At 41.6% G+C, this 23,656-nt stretch overlaps 1 protein-coding gene across 2 annotated transcripts in view; it reads left to right on the plus strand.

Moving 5' to 3' along the window:
* The window catches only part of kcnt2b (potassium sodium-activated channel subfamily T member 2b), a 42,189-nt gene that overhangs the window by 7,877 nt on the left and 10,656 nt on the right, over positions 1-23,656 (plus strand). For both annotated transcript variants that reach the window (XM_080300805.1, XM_080300806.1), the window contains exons 2-14: positions 8,409-8,488; positions 9,218-9,320; positions 9,574-9,636; positions 10,364-10,412; positions 10,801-10,860; positions 12,557-12,631; positions 12,891-12,974; positions 13,449-13,543; positions 14,251-14,431; positions 16,663-16,827; positions 18,109-18,245; positions 18,783-18,846; positions 19,808-19,916. In XM_080300805.1, the coding sequence (XP_080156931.1) occupies positions 8,409-8,488; positions 9,218-9,320; positions 9,574-9,636; positions 10,364-10,412; positions 10,801-10,860; positions 12,557-12,631; positions 12,891-12,974; positions 13,449-13,543; positions 14,251-14,431; positions 16,663-16,827; positions 18,109-18,245; positions 18,783-18,846; positions 19,808-19,916 (1,265 nt within the window). The remainder of the gene's footprint in view (positions 1-8,408; positions 8,489-9,217; positions 9,321-9,573; positions 9,637-10,363; positions 10,413-10,800; positions 10,861-12,556; positions 12,632-12,890; positions 12,975-13,448; positions 13,544-14,250; positions 14,432-16,662; positions 16,828-18,108; positions 18,246-18,782; positions 18,847-19,807; positions 19,917-23,656) is intronic.

Here is a 23,656-nt window from a genome sequence, read left to right on the forward strand (position 1 = left end):
CTACACTAGGAAGCAGCGGTGGATGATGGCTGAATCATGCGTACAGATAATATGTATCAAATTTTAATCAGTGGGAAACCAGAGTTTGCTCAGGAAATGGTTCAGACCAAAGACTCCAGTGCTATTTTCTTATTGTCAGTATGCTTTAAATTACCTTGCACATTTCTTGTAAACGATGGCCCCTTTGCTCCTGCTGTTCTTTGTCCTGGCAAATATCTACTGAGAATCAGTCATGGCACTGACATGTGTGGATTCTTTTCCCCCTCAGTTACAGAGTGAAAAACAAACAATAAAAAGACAACACTTTTAAAACCTCGGTCATAATTGAATGATAATTAAAGCGTAGCTTTTTGTTCATTGGAGTGGTAAAATCAATTTCACAACAGCTATGATTGGTATTTAGAAAGAGGGGCAAAACGGAAACGGCTGCATCTTTTATATCATTCCTCAGTCCGTGTTATCTCTTGCATTGAGGTCTTAGAGAAAAAAAAACCTTTTAACCACAAGAAATGGATTTTCATTTAGCAAGGATATGGACACATATTCTCATTCCAATCTCTTCTGTATTCTTTTTCACCTCACTTCAAAATTGTCAAACACATGTAATGGCTGCATCAATGGGAACACCTTCCTTAAAAACCTTTACGCTGTATGTGTGCGCTGCTCTCATCCTTTTAGAGATTAAAAGCATTTTATTGATTCTAGCACTTCTTCTGTACGTCTTAGAGGTTTGAGGGATGAATTGACAGTTTTAAACCTCTTCAATTGTATGGGAAAATAAATGTGCAATGATGTCTTTTATGGCCCGCACTTGCCCCCAAAAAGCTGCGTAACAGCCAAGCCTGTAAATATCAAGCCAGTCGTGTTGCTGTGCTATGAAACACAAGCACAGTCTGGAGGATCTGCTGCCAGCGTGTCTGTGCCAGACACCACGGGACACCCCCAGAGGTTCCTCATCTATTGCCCAACAGGTCAGAGCTTTTTTGGAGGCTTTGATGTTTTGGCTGATCTGTGTAAATGTCACCTGCGTTTGGAAGTGCTTCAGGACTATTAATTTTCTGCCAGGACGATCATTTGCTCTTTGCTTAGCACTGTAGTTTTATCTGATGGACTCAATTTGGACTGATCAAAGTAAAGCAACTGTATTTATTAAATACCTCATGGGGGGAAAAAAGGTGTAATTAAAGGATGCATCTGTGGCCTGAATGGATGCACAACTTGTAACCTTTGTAAAGTGTTTTTACTGAGAGTTGTTCAGGTAAAGTAATCAACAGGTGCACCTGTAGTTTAGCAGCTTACTTGGTTTTTTTAGTCATCATGTGTCTGAATTATGCTTATGCCAGTAAAGCTAAATTGAATTGGACTGGATTGAAAAACCCAGTTCCAAAGAAAAAGGGGGGAAAAGCCATCACTGACCTTTTACCCAGCAGACATCTTGGCTTATCACAGTAGGGAAAGCACAGGTGGAATTAACAATGGCTCGGTTCTCTTTAGCATCCCACTAACTACGGCAGCATGCATAAAAGCAGCACCTCCACTAAGTAGAACTGAGCCATCAATAACACACCCGAGCATCCCTGCTGTGACACGAGGACGGAGCAGCCGAAGCTGGATTAACTCAAACCGACTGGCACAAGTGTCCACGGGCTCTCTCCTCTTACAGGCCTGTAAAATACAAAAGGTTTTTATTCATTCGTGTACATAAAAATTATTAACTTAGCAGGAGTATTATCACTGCCATTGAAAATGATCATTATTTACTCATTTAATTCATGCGCAGATTGGAGTCTGCTGTGAAAAGGTGTGACTCACGGTCTCTCGTGTGCGCTGGTAGCCATAGTCCTTACAGTAGGGAGAAAAAATGTGGTATAATAAGACTGATTATAATCGCTGGAACATCAGCTTGACAATTTGAGGAAAGATTTGACTGTGGAAAAAAAAAAAAGTCTGTGAACTACAGAATATCTAGTTTCCACCCTTCCACCCATTGCTTTAATGACAGCTTGTTCTCAGTCTGGTGGGACTCCACAACATGAGATAACCCATGTTATCCTAGCATGAGCTCTCATTGTTCTGGAAAGCTCTTTCCTTTTTATACTTATTTAACCTTTTTTTAAGCAGGAAAATGGGACTCTTGAGGTTTCAAATCTCTTCTGCAAAACTCAGCAGCTTGTTGAGATGCTGGGATGTTTGGCTTTTTTAATATTTAGGTGCAGCTTTAACCCTCATCCTACTAACATATCTAACTGGCTGGAGTCTTCCTGGGGATTTCTTAGAGCTTTATTATTGCAAAACTGAAATCTATACTGTCTTTTTTAATCCGAAGCACAATCCACTGTATTACTTATTATCCTGGTGTCACTTAGTTTTCAGTCATTTTAAGGAAACATTATTTGCTTACTTATTTGAAATTCTGTCAGTAAAGGATTATGAGCAGAATCTCTGACAAAGGGCTTTTTTTCATTGTGCAGGGACTGAACAAACAACTAAAATTAGCCAAAGCTAAACATACACTACAGGCAGCTCTAGCATACAGTTGCCACATGCATTGCTCAGGGCATGTTGGCATGTGACAAGAGGAGCAAATAGTTGCTGTCGTCCTGTTTGAGTTTTCAAACAGATTTTCCAGCCGAGCGTTGGTCAGTCACATCAGCAGGTGGATGTTTCCTCACTGCTGCTCGGATTGGGGCTTGCAATGTAGCAGCATCAGCTCGTCTATTCTCCAGCTGTTTCATGTAGCCTTGGTGATGTTTCCAATATTCTAGTAACTTCCAGTCTGGGGGATTCCAAATCCAGATAATAAATGCAGCAATGGAGTTTTTCTTCTTTAAAATGCCTGGCAGAGTACTCCAATCCTTGATACTGTCCGATGTTTTACTGTAAGACTAACTTTATATGAGGTAGATGTGCATTCTATACACACTATATAATCAGCCAATCACATGACAACATCTTAATCTACTGAGGCCTATAAACGTGCTCAAGACAGCCTGCTAATATTCAAAGAAAGTCAATTTAAGTAACTTTGAATTTGGCAAGTTTTTTGGTGCCAGGTGAGCTGTTATAAAGAGTTCAGAAACTGCTGATTTATGGGGAAGTTCCTACACAACCATCTTTAGGATTTACAGAATGAGTCTAAAGTAGAGATAATATCCTGCGAGGTACAATGCTCTGGGTGAAAATACCTTATTGTTGCCAGAGATCAGAGGAGAAAAGCCAGACAGCTTTGAGGTGATAGAAAGGCAATCGTAACTCAAATACACACAATTTAAAACCAAAGTATACAGAGCAGCATCTCTGAATGCACACACGCTGAAGCATATGGGCTACAACAGCATAAGACCACACCCAGTGCCAGGGTTTCAGCTAAGAACAGGAAACCGAAGCTCCAATTCACAAAAGTGGTCCTCAAAATTGGAAAAACGTTTTCAGGTCTGAATGAATTATGACCACATTATTACATGTTATTCCAACAGTATAACATGAAATCATCTCTAATTGGTAACAGCCTCTACAGTCACCAGAGCTCAATCCAGCAGACCACCATTGGGATGTGTTGCAATGGGTAAATGCACAGTGTATGGTAGTAGAACAGGAAATTCTATCATGGATGTGCAGCAGTTGTGTGGTGCTACATGTCAATATGGGAATAAATATCTGATGAATGTTTCCAGCATCTTGCTGAATCTGTGCTGGGAAGAATTTAAACAAAAGGAGGTTCAAACGGTTACTATCATGGTGTACCTAATAAAGTGTCGGACGAGTGTATAAATGTCATTATATGTTATTGACTTTCATTGCAAGCAGCTAGTGTAATTTTTTTTATGTGTATTCCAATGAAAAACTCCCCCTCTCGTGTATTAAAGCACATTTTAATATTTTCTTTGGACTTAATTTTCCAAAGGCATCATCTTTTCATTCATTAAACATAACAAGCTTTGATTTCCCTGATAGAATCTTTGCCTCGATTACTTTATTTTCCTGCTTGTTCTCTGTCACTGGTATGACTATTATTTCAGAGTTTTAGTGTGGAGGTCGTAATGAGCCTATGTTGTGCTGCTTTGTGCGCATAGATTTGGGTTTCTTTAGTCTCTTCCACTGTGTCATTAGACGGCCAATGCTGTGTCATTATGGAGCTCAGGCATGGGTGGAAGCAGCAGGAGAACGAGGTTCAGCTCTCTTTCTCTCTCTCTCTCTCTCTCTCTGTGTTTCTCAGAGATCCTCCTCCGCATGTCCCCTTCTGTCTGTCTGTCCATCTGTCTGCGTCTGTTTAACTACATTTATCTGTCTGTATTTCAGTCCTCCCTCTCTCCCTCTGCCTCCCCGTCACACACGTCCATGCAAATGTGAAATCTCTCCAGGCTCGTTTTTGTAATGCTTCTTTAGTCACGTGCTCTTGTTTCCAGCTGTTAAAGCTGTTAGTTTTACTCCAAAAGATAATTTTCGCTGGTTGTAAATAATTAGCTTGATCAATCAACGTTATTGAAGGAGCGTCAGAGCAGAGAGTGAGAGGAGAGGACCTCTATGGGAGTTTCTCCCTCATGATGAATCTCGCTGTTCCCCAGTTCAGTGACATATGTTATTTTCTGCACAACATGAGCCAAACCAGTTTTCCCCCACAATTATCTAATTGTTTATTTTCATTTCACTTTTTTAGAAGGCCTTGGGGCGGGAACGAGGCTATTGCCCAGGGGTATCATCGTGATGTGATTGCTTGTCTTTTGTTTTGAAATAATGCTCTTTATGAGTTTTTAATATGTTTTTCTCCTCCACCTTCCCCTTAGATTAAAGTTCCCGACTTTCAATCTATCCTACGGCTCAAGTCTTTATTGGGCTATATTTCCACTTTACTTTTCATCCTCTATTGTACACTCAAGTGGAAAAGCTTCTGCTTAGAGAAATACATCAAGGCTAGAATGACCTCTGAAATTATCCTCTTCTCGTCTCACAAAATATGAAGAGGCTTTGAGGACTTTCTGGAATGAATAAATACTCAGATGGCAGGATTTAAGAACGTATGTCACCTAAATTGTCCTAAGATGAGAACAAACAGGCGATAAAAATGTTTTGGCGCAGGAGAGCAAAACACTGTCACCGTCAGATCTTAAAGTGCAGCCTGAGATGTATGTGGTTGTAAAAGGCCAGATAAGTTCAAGGGAAAGTAAAAATTTGAGTGTTTACCTTTTTTGTTATGAGGATGATAACCAGGAACTTGGCACAGTGGAGCTTTTCAAAAGAAGCCCCACTCAAGAATGTAAGAGGAGCTGATGTTTACTAGAATATAGTGTAGCTTTAGACATAATCAGAAAGGTTACTTTTGAAATATGAAAGCAATGCAGAAAGTGTCTTAGATGCTGTTTGACCAATTTTAATTAACCCGTGTCTCATGTTTAGTTCCGGTAAACCTGTTTTCATTGTTTACCAAAAGGAAAAATGACACAATTTATTACCATTTTGAACCTCAGACTTCTTGTTTTTGGCTCATTTCCTGTGACAAACGTATAAAATAAAACTCTTTCAATGACTTTATACACACACATTGACACTACACGTGTGGTTTTCGGGACTACACTGATTCCGTGTACCTTTGTCCACACTCTGTCCTCCTTCTACATGGCCTGCTGTATGTCTGCAGAAACCATCTGTAGTTTGTCACGCTTTGTCCCTGCTGCAAATTGGTGGTGGGACACAATAAATAAATAGTTTTGCCTGAGTTGTTACTTATCGATCAGTATTTATCATTTATTCATTGTTGGGACTAATATGTAATATGGCATGAACATGATTCACTTCTAATTTATTTCAAAGAAATAAATTTCAGTAGGGCTAAGAACCCTTCCTTTAATTATACTTGTTCAAGATCAACACGTTTTTTTCCCTACCTGTTAGGATGGTTAGGTCAGGATTATTTTTTCAGTTTCTAAAACATTTTATCAAAAAAAAAAAAGAACAGCACTTTTATTCATAAATGTTATCTAACTGAGGCAAATTCCAAATATTAACCACTAATAAAATAAACATCTGTTAGTTTTGTTTGTTTGTTTGTTTGTTTTTTACATAAATTGTTGTTAAGGGGTGTATTGATTTAACACGAAAATGCAGTGGGTCCACCAGACCTGCCAACACTAGCTGACTGGAAATACTAAAAGTGACCCTTAAAAGATGGCAAAGTGCACAGTAATGTGACCTGACACTGGATATAAAACTTTAACCACAAATAAGGTTATTGTAGAATAGAATGCCTTTTATTGTCACTAAACACATGTACAGCTGAATTATCCAGTCTAACACTTTATAGTAGCCATTGTTAATAATGTGGAATATGTTATGTTAATTACACTTTAATTACACTTTATAATAGATTTTTAAATATAAATTTGCATTTCTTAAATAATTATTAGTTACTTGCTGAGCTTTGGATTGTTTTTCCAGTCAGTGCCAATCACAGGACAAAAAAAATAATATACTCTGAAAACTGGTTACATATTTTTATCGAGATTGGTTCTTTCATTTTTGTCCAAAATGTGGAGCTAGGGTACTTTTTATCATGACGACACGCACCTCCCAGAGTTTTAAAGAGAATGTAAGTTGGCTAATGGGTGGAGGCAGCAGTCTACATCCAAAAATTCTAGATAGCAGTTAATGTACTTTTTTTTTTTTTTACATACTAATTAGTTTCATTTTCACTCACCATTTAGATTTACAAACTAAAACAACTTGTCTGTGGTTTAGGAAAAAGACTTTGATGCTCAAGTGGACCCAGTAAATTGAAATACGATGCCAACAGTGCCGTGCCCAAGTGTCCACCTTTGAGGAGTTAGACAGGATACACTTATAATACAGTAAAACCTTTACTAGAAAACTACAATAGCATTGTAATCATTAAAAAATACACAGTGTTGAACTCTCACTACATAATATCGTAAATTGTAACATTACTAACGAAGAGTAAACATGTTATAATTTGTAAAACTAACTGTTTTTTGGTTTTTTTTGGTTTTTTCAACAGTAAAACTAACTGTTGACTAAAGTTTAATTAACTAACTACACGGAGTTTGACTCCACAGGGGGCGACAGTATCCATATTGCAAACAATACGGTGCCGTTGCACATCTCTGGGCTTTCGCGAGCCCGTGCTCATCTGGATTTCTATTATTTTTGTGTGTTTTTCATCATGTGTGTGAAAGCATTATTGTCAGCAATCTGCTCAGAGCGCAGGGAACCGTCGACAAGTTGCAGCGGGGCCATCAGCTCCGGTGGCTGAACACTTTCCACAAGTGTGTGTTTGCTCACATGTGCTCATAAGAGAGGCAAGGAAAAAGACACTGAATTCTGCGTTGCCATAGTAACAGAGACGACAATTACACCCCACCCCAACAAGCCCCCCCCCCCCCCCCCCCCTTTGCTGGGAAGGTGTGTAGTTTTATCTTGATTTGTGTGCACCTCATGGTGGTATAACGTCACTCTGGAACCCCGGGAAGGCTCCCCCACAACCTCTTCAACCACCGCCACCAATGCCGTCACCTCTTCCTCTTCCTGCAGACGGGAGAATAGACCACAGTTGTTCTGCCTCTCTTTCATCTGCCTGTGTTGTGTGAGACCACCGGCGTGCCGGGCCTGGCGTTTTTATCCTCGACCTGAGTCATCCACTCTTCCCTCCATAGGATGAAAGGGGAGCTACTGAGAATTCTCCCCCGAGGTGGTCAGACAGGAAATACAGTCTATGTGTGACAGTGCCTGATTATGTGTCTGTACACATGTAAGAGGTGTCTGAAGAGTGGCTCTTCATCATATCTCTCCACAAGAATCCATGTCAGATGGCCACATGAATGGTCTAATAATACTAATGACCCAGTTGCAGGTGTGTGTTTCAGGGCCATGTGTGTACAGTAATGTGTGTGCGTGCGGGCCCCTCTAACAGGAGGGTGCCAGAATGAAAAGGGAGAAAGAGCAGTAATTATGGTCTCCCATGTTCAGCAGAAACATCAGAGGGAAGTAATTTGTTGCTCTATATTTAATCAGTGGAGATAACGAGAGTGACTGCAGCTGTCTGGGCCTATGGGCAGGCGGACAAGCAGGAACACCATTTCCTCCAAAACCCATTAGTCTTTAATGCAGCAGTCCACAGCATCTTATTTACATACTTTTCCGTGGTCACATAATCATTATCACCCTTTCTATGTCGAATTTGTTCAATTGTGTTGCTTTTCTTCATCACCTTTACCCTGTTTTATCTCATAGCACTTCACTCGCTTCCTCTCATCTGTCTCATGACTTGACTCCAGCTATTTTATTTCCTCAGTCACCTGAAGCAGTTTCCTAGTACTTTTCCTCTGGGTTCTCTTGTACCGTCGTTATCTCCATTTGCCTATTACTGACTCTGCCCATCTCTCCATCACCTCTCTTAGGGTGCAGGTGGAGTTTTATGTGAACGAGAACACTTTTAAGGAGCGCCTCAAGCTGTTCTTCATCAAAAACCAAAGATCCAGTAAGTTGCCCGTGTTCGGGATCACGCTTTCCCTGGTTGAGTGAATTTCTTGTCTGCTGTCTTCTTTTTTAAACCACTTGTTCAGCTGAACACGTGTTTCGTTTTAATGTGTGGTGTGCTGCCATTCTTGCTCTGCATTTCATCACCAGTTATTCAACTTGTCCACTCTCTGTGCCTGCTTAAAAGTCTGTGTAGCGGGTTTGATTATCAGTGTGCTCATTTACAAGGATGGTGTACAGTAATATTAATATTTCTACATTTCTACTGAATACACAAGTTGCTTTTTGGGGGGGAGGTAATTGGCTTATTGTGAATTATCAAGGGGTTGTTTACTAGTTAGGCAATATACTACACGCGTGCACTTCAGCTACATTAGGCCAAGCATTGTTAGTCCTAGCCAGAAATGCACATTGAAAAGATGAGATGAATCAACTTTCAGAAGGACTTTCAAGCTTTCTGGTAGTGATAATTAGTGGTATATGAAATACCCCTAGTTGCCCAGAGGATTTATTTCTTAAGAATTTGTGTCATGTCTTCATTGAAGCTTTAATCATAACAGATTCAAAGAGCACTGCACTGCTTAAAAGAATCCTGCAGAGCTTTATTCGGTGTCACATTTTTAAATCATGCATCAAGGATATTGATAGCATTGAATAAATTGTATCTTCATAAATTCTGCCGTATTGGTGTTGTCTTTGACTCGCTGGCTATTTCTTTTTCGAACTGCAGGTCTGCGAGTGCGAATGTTCAACTTTTCTCTAAAAGTGCTGAGCTGCCTCCTCTACATCGTCCGAGTCCTGCTGGACAACCCGCAAGAGCAAAGACAGGACTGGTGAGCAATATGGCGTGAACGATGGCTCAACTGGGTAAAAGAAGGTTCTCTGATAGCAGGAGCAAAAGCAACAAGTCAATAGAGGGGACAGCAGTGTGTATGTGTGTGTGTATAAAGTATCCCGTAACTTTATGGAGGAAGAGAAAAACAAGTCTGGAAACTGAACCGTTTAGTGGCTCAGTCCAGTTTTGATGAAAGCTGCTGGGATGAAGACGTCTTATTCATGCTGTTCATGTGGTTTTACCCCCTGCAGTGTGAGCGGAGTTAACTGCACCAAACAAAACACGTCATCCCGTCCATGGAGTGAGTTTGACTGGTAAGCATGCAAGGCTTTAATTAGGAGTGATGGCTTTAGCCTGCAGAATAGGACCATGAAACCATCCTGGGATACTTTGATCCACGACACCAGCTCTCCGGCCGGAAATGTTGTATAATGCAATCAATGCGACTTTGCTTAACTGATGCAATCCACAATGTTGATATTAAACATTACTGATCCACCTTCGTTTATCACGATTCAGCTGTATGGATTACCTGCCAACATAATATGCACGCAGTGCCTGTGCAGCCTAATCAACAGTGATCTAGTGAAGACAGAGTATCTAATATACAGGAGCAGAGAGAGAATCCAGGAGGTGTGTTTGGACCTGGGGCCTTGCCCTGTCTCCTGCTCAGGGACCTATTGATCTAATTGGTGGCTGATGACATTGGCTAAGCTCTGGCGCCAAATGAATAAGGAGCCTGACTCAGTGAGCTCAGGAAAGGGATGGGCCACCTCCTGCTCCAGGCAGTAGACTTGTAGCATCGTGCCAAGCAGCCTTAAGCCCAGGTTCTTTTTTTTTCCTCTGGGGGAGTGGGGGGTTACTTTCCTTTAACCTCATACAATATGATAATTATCCAGTTATGATGATTATACAGTATTATCAGCACAGTTTAATTAGTCTAGTGTAATTTTAACATTGTCTGCCTGTTTTTTTTTCTCTTTCTTTGTGACATCTGTCTCCTCCACTTTGCATTCTTCCCTTTTTTTCCCACCTCTGCAGGAAGCTGATCATCTGGGTTGACAGACCTCTACCGCTGTGGGCACTGCAGGTTAGATACATCTGTAACATTCCTATGTAAACAAGGCCTCCATTTTTGTGTCTGATCACTTCTGCATGCACGAATGCACAGAAGTCAAAATATCTGCGTATGCTTTAACGGCTTATTGCCAATTCAATTTAGGTCACATTATTTCAGCTCATTCTTACTTGACATATATTTACAGTTACAATGTGGTTACCCACACATACATATAAATGTACATCAGACACCAGGCTGTCTCTTGCTTCACTTAAACCTGTTCCTTCTGAAGCTCAAACATCAGCACACCCACTGATTCCACCCACGCTCCCCATCTCTGCGACTCCTAATTTCTGTGTCTGCTCTCCCTCTGTCTGTTTCTCCACATTACTCTCTCTCTCGCTCTCTGTTTTTGCAGGTGCTTGTGGCTTTCATCAGCTTTTCGGAAACTATGTTACTCGTGTATCTCAGCTACAAGGTGAGCCACTCACACGACCCCATTGGCCAGCCTGTTTGTGGTGGTGTATGTGGGGGATTTGGATGGATTTCTGATGCTTGATGGTGGTGACTGTCCACTGGACATTTCTGCTGTGCTATTAAAGTTGAAGTGATGGTATTCTGTCTTTCAACCATAGATCATTTTTACATTAATTTTTAAAAAAAGAAGCTGAAGCTTACAAACTGTGACCTTCTTTGGCACCTAAAATCTCTTTAGTGGATTAAACAAGATTATCTCAATTGATAAAATGTCCTCAAATGAATATTATTTACACCTGCTGTAATTTTATTTGGGTGCCACAGCTCTGCTTTGGGAGCTTTCCTGCTGCCCCTAAATGCTAAGGTGGGGGCAAAAAACTCCATGTAGTCAATGTCCATTTGCTAAAAGTCACAGTCACATAGTCACAGTCAGAAGCAACACGAAAGGAGGATCTGTGATTTGAGGTGGGTTGCAAAGTGGCTTTCAGATGAACAGCAACTATGGCGTGGCACCCTCTATGAGATATTCCCCGGATGTAGAAAATGATATGGTAAATGAACTGTTTTCTATGCTACTACTACTACTACTACTACTGAAATTCACACTCTTATGAATGCATTGTGAGCAGATCAAACCACCAACCTTCCAATTAGTAGACCACCTGATCTACCTCCTCAGTGACGTCATACCCTGCTTGAACTAATGCTATACCTGTTTTGCTGGTAGATTGAGTAGTTTCCATTTATGGTATAATTGAGCAATGAGTAATTAATTCAATTACTGCTGTTGTGCAACATGCATTAATTGGCACAACTCTCACCTTGGAAACGTGCACGGATGTACCCTGCCACTGTCTGACATCTGCAGGTATAAAACAAACCAAGAATCACCAGCTGGAAGCAGCAAACCTCATCTCCTGCTCAGTTGTTTGTTTGTGTCAAATTCTGGGTTGTAGTCATTTCTGGTGAGTTAATGTGACCTATCGAAGGAGAAGTCTTTTTCACCACCACTCTAGTTTTTTTTTTTTTTTTTTTTATGTCATTGCTGTTTAGGGTAGTCCCTGAAACAGGAATCTCTTTTAGAGAACCAAAAGCAGATTTTCTAGGTACACTCTAATAAATTGACATTTTTTTGTTCTCCTTTGATGCTGCTCCTTTGCTCTTGCATTTGGAAAGAACCTCAGAGCTCCTTGAGGCTTCCTCAGCATTGTCCTGTTATGGACACATTTGAAGCACTTTTGGGGAGGACCGCCCTTCTCCAGGCAGAGGGAAGGCAATTCATCAATGTGTGTCTGGATCTGAAACTATAAGCTTATAAGGCGCTCTCTCTGCAGATTGCTCTGGAGGCTAGAGACCTTAGCATTTAGAGCTGACTGATTCTTGTGGACATAGCCTATGCCTGTCCACCTACACTAGTCAGATTCAGGTCAGCCATATGCAGGCGGGAGAGACATAAAAACAGCTATGGCTGACATCTTAATTGAGCAGAAAGGCTTAGTGGAAACTGAGTAATGCTGCTTCCTTCCTCAAAAGACAGTCATACAACCCTAACACACACCCCGATTTATTGTATGGTGCAAAAGCTCATCAATTTGTTCCCCTGCACTTTGTGGTAACTGGGCCTGTTATGTGTTAATCTCCTAAGGTCGCCAAGACAATGGAGTTTCCTGACCCCTGTGTGTGGTTTGTGTTTCCAGGGCAACGTTTGGGAGCAGGTACTACGTGTCCCTTTCATTCTGGAGATGATCAGCGCTGTTCCCTTCATGATCACTGTAAGTGGAAGGATACGCATTACTGAGCACTGACGACACGGGGAGTCTCTGCAGGCAGCCATTTGTTTTGGGCTTCAAGCACTGTAGTCCCACCCACCTATGAAAAAAAAATCACACATCACTATCCAGTACCTGAAACCGTGAGGATATCCCAAGATGCACAGAACCCCCTTTACTGCCAGAGACCATGATTGTGTAACATATGAAAACAGAGCGATAAGAGCTAAGTAAGCCTAAGCATTTCTTTTTCTCTCGACAGGTGATTTTGCCATCCTTCAGAAATCTCTTCATCCCTGTCTTTTTAAATTGCTGGCTGGCCAAGCATGCTTTGGAGAACATGATAGTAAGTGGAGCGCAATGTCCCTGTCCATTTTTTTTCATCTCAGCATCTCTATTATGCTATTTTGTTGGCATGCAATTGCCCCCCTCTGTTTCCCATTTCAGCTCACCAGTTTTATCTTAAACACTCTCCTACAAAGGTAAATCAGTCAGAAAACCTTTATAATAATAACATGGATTTTATTTCCTGAGGCACTTAACATTCCCTCCCTCAGTCAGTCCAATGACATCCAGCTAACTAAGGCTGCTTCACATTATTTGGTAACCTCCCTCTCCTGCTGCTTTTTATATTCCAGCAATTGGCAATGCCTATCTCATTTTTAGTGCATTTCAATATTCCTGCTTTTTTTTTTCATTTAAAGTTGTCCTGCTGTCCATCAGCTACATTTCATCCTCGTTTTACACTTGCACAATGCAGCACTTAGCTTGTTGTCATTTGCATACATTGACTCCTATCTGTCTCACCATCTCTCTGCAGAACGATCTCCACAGGGCGATCCAGCGGACGCACTCAGCCATGTTTAACCAGGTGGTGATACTTATCAGCACACTGGTCTGTCTCATGTTTACGTGGTGCGTACCCTTACTGCTGACATTACACTGAGAGCCGGGGCCAAAAAAACACAGGCAAAAAAAGGACATTAGATAGAGGTTGAGTGGGAAGTGAACGGTGTCGCGGCCATGGATGGAGTGAGAAAGGAAAAGAGGGCGAGATTGACGACCATTAGTGTGATACATGCAAAGGCAAAAAAAAAGAGAGAGAGAGAGAGCGAGAGGAGAATGAAAAATGCAGCCACTGGAGCTAAGAGAGCGAAAGGCAGAGAGCAGAAAGGTAATTGGTAACTGTAAGAGTGAGATAGAGCTCTGAGATGACAACTGGCAATTTCTTCAGTGCACTGGAGGATGTGGCAGCTTGCTGGTGTGAAAGCCTGAGCTAATCCAGAAGTTCATTCACACAGTATCTCCGACCATTTCCGGGTTTGACATTTGCCTCTTGACTCATCTGTCCCTTAAAAATTATGATATTATGCCCAGCCAGGAGTCGCACACCTATTCATTTTAAAGTATACCATGTTCGATAAATGCACTCGGGCGTGCATTCACTCCCATTTCCACACATTCAAAGTCACACATATAGGCACAGGCGCGAAAAACAGTTATCTGTGGATATTGCCCCTCCACGAGCGCCCATACCTCGCCGAGTGAAGCAGGTGCCTATGGCTTAGGTGTGAAGTCTCTATCTCAACGATGCCCGCTCCTTTTTCTTATTCTCTCATCAGCATTTGCGGCATTCAACACCTCGAGCGAGCGGGCAACAACCTGACCCTGTTCGACTCGCTCTATTTCTGCGTGGTCACCTTCTCCACAGTGGGGTTCGGCGATGTCACCCCACAGATCTGGCCCTCGCAGCTCCTGGTGGTCATCATGATCTTTGTGGCCCTCATTGTGCTCCCCATCCAGGTGAGAAGTGAAAGCGCTAAAGTTTGAGTGCAGAGCAAGTTTAAACAGCACTCAGATTAATTTAAATAAAAGCAGCGGCGGCAAAAATCATTTCGTCCATCTCCATCAATTTTTTTTTCAAGCGACCAACAGCTTCGAGCTCTCCTTCAGTTTGTAGTGAGGTAAAAAATAAGAGATAAACTAGCCACAGATGTGTCTAAAACTCATCAGAAATAAGTTAACATTTTTCTTGGTACACAACACATAAAGTCTTCCTACTTAACACTAATATTTTTTGTGTTTCCCCCCCATCACACAATAATGTGATGACTCACTGCAGCCTACATAGATTTGCAAGACTATTTTTATTCAGAGAGCAACAAGAGTGTCTTCCATACTCACTCAATTCCCCAAATCCCTCTCCTGTCATTTAACTGCTCCGCTGAGGGAACCTCATGACAGAGAATTGGAGCAACCGTTTACCAACACACACTCACACAAACACACTATTTGTACAGCGACTGATAAAAACACCCTGACAAATGCACTTGTCCCTCTGTATCCTAACAGTTGTCTCTCATATTTGTGTAAAGCTTTTATCCCTGAGGAAGCTGCACTAGCTGTTTGTCTCCCGAAAGACTCGAAGGCGAAAATATGATAAATTTCCACTGTGTATATACTGTACCTGCAGTTAGGAGGTTTTTGTGGGCAGGAAATCTCTCACGCTCTCACTACTGCTACACAAGTGATGACGCTACAAATTGTTGCTAACTTTTTTTCTCTGTTTTTGGTGGCATCAAATAAGCAGACACACACTGTACTGTAGGTGTAGGACTGCATCCTACACAAGCATGATCTCACTATTTTTATTATTTATCTGTGTTGTTTTGTTTCCACGAGCAAGGGCTCCATGGTTGCAAATAACTTCACAAATCATGACCATAAAGACAACTTTGGGGAAATTTGCACTTGCATGCTGTTGATTACTGACGTGGTTATCATGTCATCCTCTTCGGCCCCTCACTCTATCTTTCATCCATAAATACCTTTGACATTTAGAAACTGGCCCACCCCTTTGCCCTCTCTCCACAAACGCAACTCCACCCCCACTCACTCTGCGAGTGTGAGTGTGTCCTTCTGTCTGACTCTGATCCTGCCATGACCAGACTCCAGGTTGCACAGGAGAGCCGCAGAGCACATCAGGATTCAGCCATCGCTCTGGTTCTTATTGGTTCCTCTGTTGATTTTTCCTGTAACTGTCCCCAACACACAACAAATCCACCTCTCTTGCCAAGACATTTTGTGCAATTTTGAGCCTCAAAAGAATCATTATTGTAAATACCATTAAAATAAGAAGTCTGAAATTTAATCCAATTCTCTTGTTTAAAATTCAAATTGCCCAGCGTGAAGAAAAATCACTATACTTTTGTAATAGAGTCTAAAAGAGGACAAAATAAAACACATTTGTTGTAGCTGGATGATGCTTTTACCCTTTAATAAGCCGACATTATCTCAACATAAAGGTGATCACATTTATCTGGGCCAAAATGATTAGTTCATAGAGAAAAACTGCACACTAATGAAATATGCCCATTGAAATCTGATAGATGTAGGTGTATGGCCAGAAACATCGGAGATTCATTGTGACTGTGGCTGATAAACTTAAAAATCATGAAAATATGTGTGTTCAGACCAACAACAGTATCAACCATGATTTTGTGGAGAACTGCTTACATGGAGTGAGACAAAATTGCATCATGATAGTTCTTTCTGGACCTGCTGGAATCACCGGGGGAACAAACGGGATAATAAATGCTCCTTTTCTCCCCTCAGACTGAATGAAGTGTCAGGTGTAAAATAGCTTGTTATTTTGCTGTGGAAATCTGCAAGAAAGTAGATCACTCTTACATCTGTTAAAACCTCAAACTACCCATTTATTCGCACAACTTTCCAGAGCTCAGACAAAAAAAACAACAAAAAAGTCTCTCTGTGGAGCTCTCTTTAAGCCTACTGTTATTTCCATGCCCTGCCTTCCCATGCTAATATCCGCTATCATGTTCCATTCATTCGCTATGCTGAACTAACTTCCACCTGTCTTAATTCCCCTCAAACACTCTCCCTAATCACATGGAAACACTATATAGTACAAGGCATTGTTTTCTTTTCATGTACCACCTGGCTCCTCCCTGTATCCAGGCTAACTTAATCCAGTTTCCATCTGTTGAATGTGATGGATGTTTTTCTCAATGCAGTTTGAGCAGCTGGCCTTTCTGTGGATGGAACGACAGAAGTCTGGAGGAAACTACAGCCGCTACAGGGCACAGACGGAGAAACACGTGGTTCTGTGTGTCAGCTGTCTCAAGATCGACCTCCTCATGGACTTCCTCAATGAGTTCTTCGCTCACCCCCGGCTACAGGTCTCTCCAAATGGTTTTAAGTAGGACAAGGGGGAGGTTGGGGGCTCTTGTGTGTGCACATTTGTTGTCTGTAATGATCCTCTCCAGGTGCCAGGTCGACTGAGTTTAAGGCAGAGAATGAACTTTTCAGTAGGAAAAATTAAACCGCTATCTTATTCATTTGAATGAATGTGTGCATATTTATTTGTTTCTTTGGGGGTTATTTTGATTGGTCTGCTCCACAGGTGGGGTTTAAAGGGAATAAAATATCTCTCTAAATATCATCTATAGTTTTGGGGCTAAATCTAGGACTCTACCAGGGTGGCTTTGCGTTATTCACACTTTTGTTGTTTGAGATAAGCAGTTTTTGCACCTGTCCACTTTATTCTTAATGGCTTTTTCTGCCCTGGAAGCAGTGCTTCTAGCTCACCTCGCCACACTAAGGTGACCATACAAATTTACACACAATACTCCACAATGACAAAGTGAAAAGAAATTGCTTGAACTTATTGCAAAATGTAAAAAACAACAACAACAACAAAAAATAACATGTACCAAAAAGTATTCACGGGCGCCGCTACTTTGGGGAGTTTCTCTCGATCTTCTTTGCTGAACCTCTCAAGATCCACCAGGTTGGTTAAGGTATAAAATAGGGAACAAGTGAAACTCTGTGAATACTCTCTAGATGTACTATATAAGGAAATCTGAACAGTTTAGCACAAAAGTAGGAAAAACAGTTCCATATCCCCAAAGGTTGATCCTGTTCATCTGGACATAGTGTTTTCAGTGGGAGAAACAACCTCACAGCCCATTGTTCCTTCAGTGGTGTTAGTTTCAATTACTATGCAAATGTTCTGTTTATAAGGTCGGGGAAACTTGCAGTCAGCTGAGACTGAAGACTTAGATGAGCCATGAAAACATTTCTCAAACTAAAAACATTACGTCCAGATGAACTGAATCAACTTTTAGGGATTTACTTACCTGGCTGATTGAGCATGCGTCAAGATGCATTTTCCATAGTTTTAAATAGGCCAACTTCATTAATTTGCCTCCTTTGATAAGAGGATCCAATAATGTAACAGTATATATATTATGCAGTGGTTAGTGTAGCTGTGATCTAATTAATTTGATGTATTTTCATTTTTTTGCGTACTTGGAAATTTGGATTTCATTCATTAAAACATTTATAACTAATTAAATTCCAATTCAATGGCAAGCTTGACAGCATTTCCTCAGGTAGTGTTACCTAAATATAGGTTATAATGTAGGTTAACACCCGTTCCCATGTGTTTGTGTGTGTAGGACTACTATGTGGTGATCCTTTGCCCCGCGGAGATGGATGTCCAAGTTAGGAGGATCCTTCATGTCCCCCTGTGGGCCCAGAGAGTCATCTATCTGCAAGGATCTGCCCTCAAAGACCAAGACCTGATGAGGGCCAAGTGAGTCGCTGAGTCTGAAGTAAACTATTATTATCATCACATCAATCCAGCCTTGAAAAACAGAAATCCACAACAGACCTGAGTTTAGACACCTCGAAATGAAAGGCCCTCGCGTCTGCAAGCTCGAACTCGCAATTAATACCTGTAGCACCTTCAAGCCTTTAAGTAGCAGCTGTGATTGCGGTTTGAGTCATATTGCATATTGTTTGGCCCCTGGCTTTTGATAATACAGACGCAGCACCCTAGGCTAGCTTCACAGAGAAAGAAAAGAAAAAGGAGCACAAGCCTGTTTGTTTAATCTCCCCGTCTCCTCGCCTCCTGCTATCTCATCTTTAAATGGCGTGGGCTTGAAAGACACATTGGTACATTTGTTGTTCTATTGTCCCACTTTTTTCCTCTTTTATCCTCTCGCTCAATAACATGACAACACCCTCCTTCCTGTGTTTCATGGCTTCCCCAATTCTCTCTCTCTCCCCCTCTCTCTCTCCCTCTCTCTCCGGCACTCCCAATGCTACATGCTGTACTAACTCCCTCCAGGATGGACGATGCTGAGGCCTGCTTTATCCTCAGTAACCGGTTTGAAGTGGACCGCATTGCTGCTGTACGTGCCTCCCCACTTTCCTGTATTGCCACAACTCTTCACACTGCAAAACATCAGTATAACCAGACTTAGCAAAATAGCAGTTTTCTTTGGTAGCAGCTTTTTATGACTTGGCATTCATTTCTAGCTTGATTATTTCCCCTAACATGTTAATTGCAGTGCAAAAGAACTAAAACTGAGAATAAGAGAAAAACGTGCTTGACATTACAGAGCAACTCTTTAATATTCATATCTTGTAAGCTGGTGTATTACTAGAATAATATCACTATCTCATTTTTAAAATATCAGCGTTCAGGCAATCGAGCATGACTCTCTCATTTGGACTTTTCAAGGTCTGCTAATTGTTAGCACACCTTTTCATGCATCACGAGGCTGACATTTTTACATTTCCGTGAAAAACAACAACAAGTTTTTACTGGAGAGCAACGAGATTTGACACGGAAGTTATTCTTCCATTAACATGCAGCGACGATGCCCTTATTTTTCACCCAACTGATCCGTGAAGTTGAAATTTCAGTTTAGCCATTTCTTTGGTTTGTTGTTAGTACCCGCAAACTGACGTGCCTGTCAGCCACGGCTACTTTGAGTTTTTTCCTTGTTACTAAATTCTAGCAAGATAACCTTTTAGCTCAGAGCGCCGCTGTGTCAGAGTGCAGCCTCGCGCAGCTTTAAACTCCTGTTTTTCCTTTCACTGACTTTTCAAAATTTCTCTCAGGGCTAGTCTTCTTGAGCTCCCTCTCTCCATGCTCTTGCCACAGCCTGTCATAAAATGTCAGTATTTTATTACTCTGAGATGTTGCACGGACCATTCAGTTGCTGCATGCAATCAGTGCTTTAAGGGGATTATTATAGCCGAGCTAATGATGGGTTTCTTTCTCTTTTTCTCCCTCTGTTGCACTCTCACGCTCTCTCTCTCTGCCACTCCATTTATCTCACTACTCTCTGTTTCTAATTTTCTCAGGATCACCAGACCATCCTTCGAGCATGGGCGGTGAAAGACTTCGCTCCAAACTGCCCCCTTTACGTCCAGATTCTCAAGCCAGAGAACAAGTTCCATGTCAAATTTGCAGGTGGGCAGTGAGTGTGAAATCAAATTATTGGTCATTTGAATGCAGCTACTATTATTTGATCACACCAGGATGCAGGAAATAATGAAATGGTACCTGATGGCATTGACTCTACAAGTCTCTCTAGAGCTCTAATGGATGAAAGAGCATTCTTCCAAAATGGTATTCCCTCATTTAGTGGACGTCTAAAACATCTCCCACGGGTTGATGTCTGGTAAAGGCAAATGGACTGCTTCTGATAAAGAGCTTTTCTTACTCTAATTGAGTACTCAAAGCACTTTATACAACACGTCTCAGTCACACACACTGTTTATTTTTACTTTGGCTTGCAGACTGGGAGCAGTTAGGGATTAAACCACCGACCTTCCAGTTAGTACATGACCTGCTTTACTTCCTGAGCCACCGTCACCCCGAGGTCATAGCATATGGTAGCTATTCAGAGACCCCTCACGCTCTGTGGATGCTGGCACTGTCATTCCGCTCACCACCACCTCACGCCCCCTCGCTGTGGGGTTCAAGTGTTCAGGTTTTTTTTTATATTCATCGTCTGTGTGTGTTCTCTTGGTCCAATTTGACAGTTGATTTTGCCCAATAATGTGACTGGAATTGCTTTGTCACCGGTGATGATGCGTAGCTGTCTAAAAAGACAGACGATTAGGTAAGCATTTTTACTTTGCTTCCGCAGAGAACATTATGCTCATTTTGGAAAGTTCACCACAATTTTCGAGTGTGCGTCAACAACTGTCGTGCTAAATCTGGATCCTTTTTCTATCAGCGGGCTGCAGCAGCAGCAGAGCTCTCTGTCCTTTCCTGCTCTAAAGAAGTGCCGGACAGATTGGCACAGCTTGGCTTTAAGCCTTCTGAGGGTTTCTGTGAGTTTTTACATTGCCTTTTGGAGAGCTTCCCTTCTTCTCCGGCTCAACAGAAGACGCCAGTCAATCATCTGTGAGTGAAAGAAGAGGACCCAAACTCTCTCTCTCATTCTCTCTCCCACTGTTTCTATCTCACTCGGTCGCTAGCTCACCCTTTCCTATCTCACACATCTCTCTGCCTACAGCCCTGGAGAAAGTCAGACTCAATTCTAGCTTACCGCCCTCATCCCAGCTGTCTCTATCAATGATTAATGTTTTACTTTGCTACCTTGGCAAAGAAAATCCCCTTCATTTGATGAGGTCTGCTGTTAAGCTAACCTGGCAGAAGAGCTCTTACCACAGGCAATTCTCCTGCAGCGCAGGTTCAACTCCACACTGGCACAGGCAGACCTTGTTGGCCTTTTTTATAAGCAAAAAGATAAATTCATGAGCTAAGCAGTGTGAATCTCCCGTTCCCGTGCTGAGAGTTTAGCTGCTGTAAAATCTATGACTTGCTTTGAAGTGTTATTTCACATAAATCCAGTTTAAAAATCCTCCTTAATCATTTCAAAGTATTGATTTAGCACTGGGTGATGTGAGTATTGTATCAAATATTTAGTGCTGAATACAAAATTCTTGAGTTCTGAGTAGGACTTTAGCCGTATACAAGGTACGGCTCTTCAAAATAAATCCAGTTTAACGTCCTCGAATCCTCAAGGCCTGGTAGATAGACTCAGAGAGCAAATAGCATGCTGTCACATGCGCATTACTGTAAGTACAGATGCTCTGTTTTGACACTACTTAGAATAGACTCACTAAGCAATAGTGTGGGAGGCATTAATGAGCAAGAGATACAAGATTTAATTTGATTTGCAAAAGTGAATTAAAAACAGCTCAAGGTTCATTATAGATCTGTGGGTATGATGCTGGAGCAGGCCAGGAAACCCCTGAGGTATCTGAATAATAATAATAAAAAATTGGATCCAGACTGTCCAGGTTTTTGTTTTTAATGACAATAACCAGTTTCCCTAATTAGCACAACTTATTGTAGCCGCATGGTGTTGATAGCAGCTGACTTGTACAAGCAATAAAGGCCGACTGATTTAATTAGCTTCGCCGGCCGACCTGTGGTCAGGTTGTAATTGCACTCTTGCAGGGAGAGCCAATAGCCACATTTACATACAGATATGCACATTTGCACAAACAGGATTACACCTTTAATGCCTCTCTGTAATAGAAAACCAAGACCTTCAAAGTCAGCATGACAGGAAGCAAAAAGTGTGTCCTTATGTGTGTTTGTGCATGTGCGGTGTTCTAGTGTCAGTAATTGGTTTCACTCCTGGTCTGGGTCTAGGTACCTGAAGGAGAGAGGGCAGCAAGGAGGGCCGTGCTTGAGGGTAGAAAACTGGAAGCGAAGGGGCGGTGTTGAGGAAAGGTGCGAGAAGGACACTGGAAATTAAATATTGGAAAAATAAGATTCAGTTTGATGCATGGCAACCACGTCCGTGCACTGGGAGCTGGGGAAATGTGTGTGTGTGAGAGACTCAGAGAGAGAAAGAGGGAGGAATGCATGTCTAACAATAATGAATACTGTTCCTCTGTAGAAACAACATCAGTGTTTTTGTCTTTGTGCTCAGGAGGCTTCAGATGCTTGTTGCTCTATAAAACCTTCTGCTTTGAAAGGACTTCACAGGCAGAATAGCAAGATCCTACAGTGTGTTTGTTTGTGAGCTGCATCATGATGTGTTGAGCCGAAAGAACACTACTTCTCTAGCAGAATATTCACAATCAGCAGTTTCAATTGTTACGTCTCTCACCTGCTCAGCCTCTGGCACACACATACACACAAACACAAAGTCTGCTACTTTATCACAAGCTGCGTTTACATCATAGCTGGCCTCCTGTTTCTCACAGTAGCGGCTGAGTTGAGTCGGGATCTGACATTTCTCACCGGTTATTCAATGATACAGTGCACAAATTGTACTTTAGGACCTTAACATGCCCGTGTGCTCACCACTGTCGATAATGCAATCAAGAATTACACAGCAGGAGAAATGGATGCTCTGATTGGCTTACAAAAAACATTAATCGCTCTGTTGGTTTTTCTTTCAAAGAGGATGCTGAGCAGCAACAGGTAAACGAGGCACCGTCATCTGCGTTTGCTCAGTTTGGCTCGCTTGGCACCCAGGCAGCACTACGTTAAGTGCTCAATGACGTGAGTGGAAGGTGGCTCAGTGGGGTTGACACTGAATCACCGGCCTGTTGCCAGGTCTCACCCCCACCCAAAAAACCCCCAAAACAAACAGAAAAAACCGAGCAGCGACATAAAATTGATCCCATCTAAGTCAACGGGGACGGTGACAAACGTCAGGTGACATTTAGACATATTCCAATGTGAGATAGTGACATTTGATTGTGCGCTCGTGTCCTTTAATGTTAAGGATAGAGCCACAATAACAGTCTAATATGTAAAATGCACGCTACATTTTGCGTGTTTAAAGGAGAGGTAAAGTAAATAAAACCAACAGTTTTCTTTGGGAATATTTATTTAGCACAAAGTTCAGTGAAACTCCTGAGTAGCTTCCATATTTATTTAAATGTTCTTTTTTAGTGTTTTGAGCAGATAATTAAATGAACATCAAACTAAACTATTTCTGGTTAGCAAAAAATTAATAATAATTTGAATGAATGTGTTGCATGCAAAGAAAAAATGCCGCAAAGTTGCTGCTTGCAGCTCCTTAAATGCCTAAATGTGTTGTTTGTGTTTCATGTAATTGTCTGATGAATATCGTTGAGTTTTGAAGTGTTAGTTGGATAAACAAAACATATTTTCCAAGCACTGGGTTTGGACTGTGTGCACATGTGGTGGGAAAAAGGTTAATTAAGAAAAAC

Source organism: Astatotilapia calliptera, chromosome 4 (assembly GCF_964374335.1).
Source record: "Astatotilapia calliptera chromosome 4, fAstCal68.1, whole genome shotgun sequence".
Taxonomy (NCBI): Eukaryota; Metazoa; Chordata; class Actinopteri; order Cichliformes; family Cichlidae; genus Astatotilapia; species Astatotilapia calliptera.